This window comes from Brassica oleracea, chromosome C4 (assembly GCF_000695525.1).
Source record: "Brassica oleracea var. oleracea cultivar TO1000 chromosome C4, BOL, whole genome shotgun sequence".
Lineage (NCBI taxonomy): Eukaryota > Viridiplantae > Streptophyta > Magnoliopsida > Brassicales > Brassicaceae > Brassica > Brassica oleracea.
Genome location: NC_027751.1, coordinates 21,131,606 through 21,141,589, shown reverse-complemented (window position 1 = coordinate 21,141,589; position 9,984 = coordinate 21,131,606). Strand labels below are relative to the sequence as shown.

The 9,984-nt window shown below is 35.7% G+C and overlaps 1 protein-coding gene across 2 annotated transcripts; it reads left to right on the top strand.

Annotated features, from left to right (window-relative positions):
- Positions 1–2,921: 2,921 nt before the first annotated feature.
- LOC106342306 (ATP-dependent helicase rhp16-like) lies at positions 2,922–8,801 on the top strand. 2 transcript variants are annotated; one of them, XM_013781193.1, is made up of 12 exons: positions 2,922–3,365; positions 3,569–3,629; positions 3,711–4,037; positions 4,119–5,233; positions 5,477–5,548; positions 5,791–5,868; positions 5,985–6,855; positions 6,940–7,070; positions 7,203–7,394; positions 7,608–8,054; positions 8,151–8,360; positions 8,458–8,801. In XM_013781193.1, exons 1-12 carry the CDS (start codon positions 3,225–3,227, stop codon positions 8,563–8,565), a joined length of 3,753 nt encoding a protein of 1,250 aa, XP_013636647.1. In that variant the 5' UTR covers positions 2,922–3,224; the 3' UTR covers positions 8,566–8,801. The 2 variants fall into 2 exon arrangements, with proteins under 2 accessions (XP_013636647.1, XP_013636648.1); XM_013781194.1 differs by lacking the exons at positions 2,922–3,365; positions 3,569–3,629 and having other exon boundaries at positions 3,800–4,037; positions 4,119–4,229; positions 4,328–5,233.
- Positions 8,802–9,984: the final 1,183 nt, after the last annotated feature.

Below are 9,984 nucleotides of genomic sequence, written 5' to 3'. Positions count from 1 at the left end.
TAACATTTTAATGATGCACGTTTTTAAAAATCTCCATTATTAAAATTATGCACGTAAGGATAACTCATGAGTTTTTTTGGTTGATTAAATGACATTATGTCCAAATTTATTTAAGGATATTTCATTAAGGTAACTGAAAAAGACAAATAATAAAATAAGAAGTTTAAATTCATTTAAGCATATTTCATTAATGTAACTGAAAAGACAAGTAATAAATTAGACAGTTTTATTCATTTTAGGATATTTCATAAATGCAACTGAAAAATACAAGCAAAAAAAGGAGTTTAATTAATGAAGTAAGAACATTTTCAAATGGGTACTTCTCTTTTAATAATATAGACTAGAGCTTGACCCGCACATCCGTGCGGGTTTGGTTTTTACTTTTTATAAATTGTTTAGTGACATTCTTAAAACATATAGGTTATTTATATATTTTTAGATTCCTACAAACTTACCCGGATCCGAAAGAATCCAACTTGAACTTTGTTCGAAAATTTATAATACCCGAACATAGTTTAACTTTAAATTCAAAAACTTGATATCCATAAAAACCGATATGCATCTGAACGAATACATGAATGACCATGTCTAAATGATTTAGTAAACAAATAAAAATAATTTTGTTAACCGGTTTGACTTCTTGTCACTAATGAAGTAATTTCATTTAGACACATGAAATTATTATGGTTAATACATAAAATAAATAAAATTAATGAAGTAATTTGGAAAAGTAAAAACAAATGTCCAAAACGTGATAAGATATTGTGCTTGTTCCGCAAGTGTAGGCGTAAATGTTTATTTAAGATTTTATGCTTGTTCATTTATTATAAGAGTAAAATCAAAGATTTTGTGGTTGTTTTAATATTCTGGATTCTAAATTGATGTAGTTCCTTTATTATAGTCGTGGAAATCACATTTAGGAAAACAATGTAGTTTGTTTGAGTTATTAATAATCTGTTTTCTTCTTTGCAGTTCGTTTGAGTTATTTTAGGAAAACAATGAATATGTGGAAAAGACAATTATTTTTAATGTGAGATTAATTTAATTCTCAATGACATTTGGCTGTAAATATTGTGTAACTTTTAAGTTATTCTATAAGTGTACTCCTGTTTTAATAAAATAAGATATAGATGACCAATATTTTCTAGTTTTTTTCTTACCAATTTATATAAATATCATGCATGCGGAAAATCATCTAACTAACATATTAAAAATGAATAGAAAAACGATTTCTTAAACATTTGGATCTTCATTAGTTTTTTTGTAACTTAGAAAAAGAAAAAACTATATTAATTGAGAATTGATGCAATACATTTTAGAACATAGGATTAGTAAAAAATTGTTTGCAATCTTTTGAAAATTACGTGTCTTCAAACATGTTTTTCCTAAAGAGGTATTGAGATCAGTCCACCTTGCCATGTTTACATTCTCTAGCTCCCAAGTACAAAACCTTCTACTTCTTTTAATCAATGATCCAACCAGCCGTTTTATCAAGTAGTTTTGATTTGTAAAAACTTCCATCATATGACATTTCAACCAATAACTACTCTTCTTTTGATAAACCAAATACTCTATACTTTTCCAAACACGCTAAATCGATAAATGTCTAAGCAATTTCAGACCTAGCTAATTTCTTCTAACTATTAAAAATCATTAAATTTGTGAACATATAGGATTCTGCTAATCCTTATGCTCTAACTAGTCTTAAACGATCAGATTATATATTTTTATTTCCGAAACACTTCATCAAACCAAAATGATGTATATCTAAATATCAAAAATAAATTTTTATATACTTAAAATTTTGGCTGGACAAAAAAACCAAATCTGAACCGAATCTGAATCGATCCGAACCCAACATAGATAGCAAATGGATTTTATTTTACAGTATTTTGTGTTATAGGTTTTATCTGGACCGAACCCGAATCCGAACCCAAATGGATATTCATAAAAAGTCAAAAATTCAAAATCCCCAAAAAACTTTTGTACTAAATCACATCTCAATCCCTGACAAGTGTTTTGAAAATTGAAATGGACCGATCAGTCAAACCCTGATTTGTTTATCTATCCAGTTACAAATTATGTTAAAAACTGTATTTGAGTTAATTCGATAAATAGTTAAATAAATTCGCTAAAACTGAGTTCAATTTTTTAATTACAAAATAAAAAGATGTACATATTTTTTTCTAAAAATTAAATTATTTTATATTTCTTTTGTGAATCCGCTAAATATATTTTTCCCAATCTAAATTATTTTGGCCTATTTTGTTATTTAATGTTTTAATCTAATTATATTTTTATATTATTTAACTATATTATATACTAAAAAAAATATTATTTTATTAAACAATTATTCAATACCGCAAATAGATATTGTCACTAATTAAACAATAGAGAAAAAGACAAAAATAGCACTAAATCAAGTTTATGTTCCCAAACTAGCACTCAAGATCAAAAGTCACAAAAATAGCATTTAATGTTTTATCAAAAGTCACAAACTTAGGGTTTAGAGTTAAAGGGTGGGATTTAGGATTTAGGGTTTAGGGTTTAGGGTTTAGAGTTTAGGGTTTAGGGTTTAGAGTTGAGAAATGAGGTTTTGGGGATAAGATTTTAAATTTTGAAAAATAAAAAAAATTAAAATTTTCAAAGGATAAACTTAGAAAGGTGCTATTTTGGTCATTTTAGTTTTTGAATGCTATTTTTGTGATATAAACTTAGAAAAATGCTATTTTGGAAATTTGTCCTAAACAATATTTTGTATTGCTTTTTACTTAAAATTGTAGTTGTACTGTACCGCATTTCAATTACGCATGAACCGCAGATACACGGTAGCTCAATAAAAATAAAATGATAAATGTAAAAATAAATAAACAAAGCAAGAAAAGATCTGCAGGACCGATCCTTATTTAAGTGTGAAGAAGTACCTACCATCTTTACCTTTTCCAATCGGGAGAAAGCCAAAAAAGAAAGCAACCACCGTCGGGGTAGTGGGAAAAGTCTCGTTTTTTATAGACCGAACTGCTCGAAAATTCCGGTCCCCTTCAAAAACCAATACCGGCAAGCCTTCTTTGAATCACCCCCAAAATTCCCAAATCTCCGCATCTACAAGATTGATTGACTGATTGGTTCTCTAGGATGATCATTGCGCGTGACTGTTGATTTCTCGTTCCGTGTTTCCGGATTTAGGGTTTGTTTTCCCCCCGGATTAGGGTTTATTTTTCGTGATGGGCGAGGAGGGTTCAGTGTTTGCCGTGGGCGATGGATTTCCTCCTGATGATTTTGAATTTGAAGACGACGACGAGGATCTCACTATTGACATCGAAACGATTTATCGGATCCTAGATGAGAAGCCCGATTCTGCTGAGGTAGGGAGCTTGATAATTTCGATTACACGAAATTAATTCAGAATCCTACACTTCAATTGCATTACAAACAAACATCGAATTTGTATTTTTATTTGAATGCTGATAAATTATTTTGAATTGTAGATGATTTAAGCGATTAAATGATTCTTTTTTAAAAAAAAAAAATTGAAAACTAAACTTTTGAGTGGCTTATTTTTTTCTAGGGTAGCCAAGATAATTCATCTCCAGCTGCTGACGAGCTCAAGAATTCACACTCGCAAAATGGTTAGTTGCTCTAAATCATATCAACTGAATGGGTGTTTTGCTACTTCTATGCTTAAAGATATTTTTCTTCTTCTTCTTTAGGAACTCAGATGGTTGACTGGTTACCTTCTCGGGATTCATTTAACTTCACATTTGATGACCATGTGAAAGTTGACCCTGGCCTTAGTCCTTCACCTGCTCGTACTTGCTCTGCAAGTCTTAAAGATTGGTTTCCGGTGAGCCAGGATGGGCATCCTGTCGAAACATGCGGAGTAGCTCATTCTGAGATGACTAGTAGTGTATCGTCTGGTTCCATGGACAGATGCAATACTTGTTTCTCTGACCATGCTGGCAACGTCTCCTTCCATCCCGTGAACTCTAACGTTGACACTTTATCCAAGCAGGATGACATGATAACTGATTCCAAATGTATGCACTTTTATCTTCTAAAAATTTCATCTACCTGTTGTTAATTTCCATATTCCTCATTGATGTTACATCATATGGCAGTGGCGTCGTGCAGCCCCACAACTTTTTTCGAGGAAGTTCCTGGATATGGAGCTGCTCATAATTCATCCACCATGTCTGGTTTTTGTTCTGAGTCCAATACTCTCAGCGACGGTACGGATAACTGTCTCTCTTCTGCACCAAATTGCTACAACACAAGTGCATCGTCATCAGAACATGCCCCCAATTTTGTCCAGAATTTTGCGTTTCAGTTCTTTCCCAATAAAGAAGAAGCTGTAAATGATGCTGATAGTGGAGTGAGTGAGTGTCAGTCGGATGATGCCAGCCGGATGGTTTTTGATAGACACGGGAGAGTAGATAACAGATCTTTAGACAGGAAACCTGCGGTTGATTTCTCCAGTGAAAGAGGGATCAGTTTCAAGTATGAAAGTAATCCTTCATTTTCTCTTCCCTGTGGCAAACCTTACAATAGTTTTGACAGTCACTTAGCTGATTATGACGTTGACCGGCCTGGTAATTGTTCAAGCAGTTTTCAGGGTAATAAAGCTGCCCGTGTGAAGGTTAAGCCAGAGGCTGAATCAGAGAAAGTGGTTTACGGTTCAGTTCGGAAGGAAGAAAGTATTATGGACCCTGTTTATGCACCTGGGGAAACCAGCCATTGGTGGTCTGGTGCATCTGGCTGTTCAGTGTCCTATCAAACAGATATTGAAGAAGGATTCGCATTTACGGCACATCAAACTAGTTTCCCTAGTCAAGACAGTGGCAATTCCAATAAATTTTATGATTCAAATGCATGTTTGCAATATGTTGCAGCAGATCCGAGCCCAGCGACACAGATCAATGGGTATTTAAGCTCTCCGACACAACAAGGAACCCATGAACATATTCAACCAAGGAGCAGTGATTATAATTTCTTAAATGGAAGCTTTGAATCAGTTCAAATTGTTTCTTCAGAATATATATCTGACAGTGATGATGATTCTGACGTCTGCATAATAGAAACTAATGGTCAATCTGCAAACCCATATCGACCTCTAGCTATGAAAAGTCCGGTGGTTTCTTCACAATATTCTTCTAGTGCTCATACTTTTAATCAACCTGGAGGCACGAGGCTCCAGTCCAACAAAGAAAATATGATCTATCAAGCTGCATTGCAGGTTAGCAGCTGTTGATTCTGTTTGACTCTCACGGGCAGCGACTATATATTTATTTCTGTTAAAAATATGTTCTGCAACTCTGCACATGATTTAGCTGAGAATGCTTTATGTATTGAGGTTCCTGATGGTTTTCTGTTATTTGGATGTGTCGCAAGTTTGCAATTAATGACAGTTCCATATTAACCTATATTCTTGGTTTTACCTCAGGCTCATTAGGTCTACTGACATTGTCTGATATGACAGGATCTCTCTCTGCCTAATGCTGAAGCAAGTCTTCCTGATGGTGTCTTGGCAGTTCCGCTTATGAGACATCAGGTATGTACGAAACTATCAAAATTCAAACACTCCCTGTACATGTCCAAAAACACACGCTGAGAAATTAATGGCCTCGTGTACTTTCTGAACGTACTGTATGTTTACCTGTGGAAATTTGGCCCAGAAATGAGGAATGGAATACTATTCAGTTGATAGGATTTTTCAACTTGAAGGTTGTTTGTTTTGGTTAATGATAGTCGATATAGTTACTTGACTTTTTCGTAATTCTTATTCCTTGACAGCGAATTGCATTGTCATGGATGGCCAATAAGGAGACAACTTGCTTCCCCTGTTCGGGAGGAATTCTTGCAGATGATCAGGTTATTGTCTTTTGTTGTGACCTTTTTCATGTCAGTGGTTAACAGACATAAAGCTAAAATTCTGTCAAATTTCTTAATGTTTTCCTTTTGAATCTTGGTTTAATTATCTTTTGCAGGGACTTGGGAAGACAATTTCCACCATAGCACTCATACTAAAGGAACGGTCTACACCTTCCCGAGTATGTGAAGAGAGTATCAAGAAAGAATTTTTTGACTTAGAAAGCGAGGGTGGGGAATGTGCGTCCTCAAAACCCAATGGAAGGAGCGAGGAAGTTGTTGGAAATAGTGTGGGTAAGGTGAAGGGAAGGCCAGCTGCTGGAACGCTTGTTGTCTGTCCCACTAGTGTTATGCGTCAGTGGGGTGATGAATTATGCAAGAAGGTAACTAGTGAAGCGAATCTCTCTGTACTTGTATACCATGGGCCCAGCAGAACAAAGGATCCTCATGAGTTGGCTAAATATGATGTTGTGGTTACTACATATTCTATCGTGAGCATGGAAGTGCCAAAGCAGCCTCTTGTTGATGATGAGGATGAAGAGAAGGATGATGTACATAATGGTGAAGGTGCAGCTGCTGGCCTTTGCCCAAACAAGAAAAGGAAATATCCTCCCGATTCTCAAAAGAAGGGCTCCAAGAAGAAGAAACGGCTTGATCACGCATCGGTTGAGGCTCAGTCGGGCCCTCTTGCGAAAGTTTCCTGGTTCAGAGTTGTTCTGGATGAGGCACAGAGCATTAAGAATCACAAGACCCAAGTTGCAAGAGCATGCTGGGGCCTTCGTGCCAAACGGAGGTGGTGTCTGTCTGGTACTCCAATCCAGAATTCAATCGATGATCTCTACAGCTACTTCCGGTTTCTCAGATATGATCCTTATTCTTCCTACGTTTTGTTCTGTAACTCAATTAAGAACCCTGTAGCTAAGACCCCGGTGAAAGGATATCAGAAGCTGCAGGCTATCCTTAAAACAGTGATGCTTCGCCGAACTAAAGGTCAGTCTACTGATATTGAAGCCAAATTGCTTTAATGTTCATCTAAGGTTGTCATTTATGGGTTTTAACTGGTTAACACATTAGGTTCGCTTATTGACGGGAAACCCATAGTCTCTTTACCTCCGAAGTCCATTGAGTTGAGAAAAGTTGAATTCACTGAGGAGGAACGTGATTTCTACTCCAACTTAGAGCACACATCTCGTGATCAATTCCAGGTATGTCTGTGGAGAGTGGACTACGTTTTTGTTTGTTTATAAGTTTTCGCAATATACCATGAGTGTATGGTGTTATGCTCTTAAAATGTATTTATGCATATCAATGTTTGAAGTTTTCTATTATTTTATCAGGAATATAAAGAAGCCGGGACAGTAAAGCAAAATTATGTAAATATTTTGTTGATGCTCTTGCGTCTTCGCCAAGCTTGTGATCACCCTCTTCTCGTGAAAGGTGAATACAATTTTACTTGGGAATCCTCGCTCGGATTAGCTAAGAAGGAGAATTTATCAGAAGCTTCGTTGCAAATTTGTGGTATCTGCAATGTAAGATTCTTTTGTCTTGTAAATTATCAGACAACTTGTTTTCTCTTTTTCTTTTTTATTTCCTGATGAATGTGAAAGTGAAGTCCTGAAGCATGAGTGAATGTTAAAAATCATAAATGCAGATCCTTCGAGTTGTTATCTTATCTCTTATTGTCAAACCATAATATAGATATCTCGACTAGGCCTTAATCTATCTCTCTACTTTACTTGCAGGATTCACCTGAGGATGCTGTTGTGTCAGTCTGTGGTCACGTTTTCTGTAAGCAGTGCTTTTATGAGTGCCTTACGGGCGATACTAATCTATGCCCGAATGAAAACTGCAATGCCAGACTTGCTGCTGTGCCTTCCATGCATGATAGTGCCACTTCAGTTCAAGTCGAGACAGTTGTCCCTTGTTCCGAAGGTCTTCCATATGAGTCATCTAAAATCAAGGCTGCTCTGGAGATCTTACAGTCACTTGCCAGACCGCAGGATTCGACAGATATGAATCAGATCTCTCAAAAATCAGAAAAGGCCATTTGTTTTTCTCAGTGGACAAAGATGCTGGACCTACTTGAAGCTTCTCTTATAAGATCGCGTATTCAGTATAGAAGGCTCGATGGAACAATGTCAGTTGCTGCTCGAGATAAAGCAGTGCAGGATTTCAACACTCTCCCTGAGGTACATAGCCATTAATGAAATCTTGAAGATTTGGGTTGGCTCGCTTGTTTATGATATGCTAAGACATGATGATATGTTGATTGATTGACTTTGTAGGTTACTGTAATGATCATGTCACTCAAGGCTGCTAGTCTCGGACTTAACATGGTAGCAGCGTGTCATGTTCTAATGCTAGACTTGTGGTGGAACCCAACAACCGAGGATCAGGCTATCGATAGAGCACATCGCATAGGACAGACAAGACCAGTAACAGTGGTTCGATTCACAGTAAAAGACACAGTCGAAGATCGAATATTAGCCCTTCAGGTATGTGGAATTGGTTGACTTGATTCTCTTTTATTTCTCAGTAAGCCTTTCAAACCATTTCTCGTATTTGATCTCTGAACAAGTTTTGTCAATGCAGCAAAAGAAGAGAATGATGGTAGCCTCTGCATTTGGTGAAGATGAAAAGGGAAGCAGACAGTCTCATCTCACCGTGGAGGACTTGAACTATCTGTTTATGGCAGATTAATGAGAGCTCTTTTTGACCAGTGCATGGGTATATATGATAGGTTCGTTCGTTCTTTGGTCTTTGTACAGGTATGGGAATTTGAAAATAGGAACAACTGAATTTGATTAATTACTATTCTATTTAGACTTTTAGGTATTGCGATGAAGATATTAAGAGTCCTTTGCTTTTGAATCACTCATTGTAAGAATACATTTTGATTGGTCCGTCAGGTTAATTATAGCTTTTACTTCTTTATACTCGTTACATTGTTATAAGTAATTTTCACAAATTGTTTTTAAAAATTTATGTTTTAGTTAGATAGAAGTTAGATATAGATGGAGTTTAGCTGATCTGATAAAAACATGGTTAAGCATTGACAAAAACTATTAATCAGATTAGGATTTGAATAATTGTTTCCAATTTACATATTAACTAAGATTGTCAACCTATACCAAAAAGCAATGCACTACAAAACGATTGCTAATAACTTTTCACCAGCCGGCTCTACTTCTATACTACGACTGTTTTGCTCTTAATCGGTCAAAGTACAAATCAAACTGAACCGGACTTGCAAAGACACTAGGCCACGTGTGAAGTCCTTAACTCCTTATGGAGGAGAGAACTATCAATTTTTGGGCTCTTGCTGTGCGTGTGTCGTGAGAATGAAAATACTCGATTTTCTAATTGATCTCATAGTATCTACACCATGAGCATTCTGATATTTTGGTTATGTGATAAATATTCAAATCCTTTATACCAATCCAATGTTCAAATCAAACAAAGAATTGTATATTCACTTGCAAAACAACTTTTTCAACATGAATCAATTGTAGACGATGACAGTTGATTTAAATGATTTCTTTCTTTCCTTGTTGACTTCCACCTGTCAACTTGTGATTGTATATTGTTGGTATATTATCCTTGCGAATTTCAGCTAAGTAATAGACAAGTTCTATTTCCACCACGTGTCCCTATTATATTTTAGATATTGTAACACCCAGTTCCAGAGGGTTCTGGGTTTAGCTCCACCTGGTACAGTGCAAACCGTCTTTAGCAAAAACCATCAACTTTTAACTCAAACCAACGGTTTCTCTGCTGGAACCTACTTGACAGAAATCAAAGGAAAAGAAAAAAAAAAGGGTGAACTGTTATGAAAGATTAGCCGCAAACGTTGAAAAATATAAAAGATATGGGGCCCGCTGCACTATTTGCACAGTGAATTTCTCTTCTATATAAACGATCGTTTCGATCGATTGTAAAGACACCATTCCTTCTCCTTCTAATAACACATCTCTCTTATTATCAGTGTTATCTTCTCATACGGGTATAAAATTTTGCCCTTATTTAAATTTCCTCGATACAATAAAATTCTAGTTTTTTTATAACACGTTATCAGCACGATCACTCTGCGATTCGGTAAAATTTATTTGTATCATTTAT

Coding starts and splice junctions, on each gene's coding strand:
- LOC106342306 (XM_013781193.1), top strand. CDS start 3,225: ATGGGCGAGGAGGGTTCAGTGTTTGCCGTGGGCGATGGATTTCCTCCT. Junction 6,856..6,939: donor GATGCTTCGCCGAACTAAAG/GTCAGTCTACTG, acceptor TTAACACATTAG/GTTCGCTTATTGACGGGAAA. Junction 8,055..8,150: donor ATTTCAACACTCTCCCTGAG/GTACATAGCCAT, acceptor TTGACTTTGTAG/GTTACTGTAATGATCATGTC.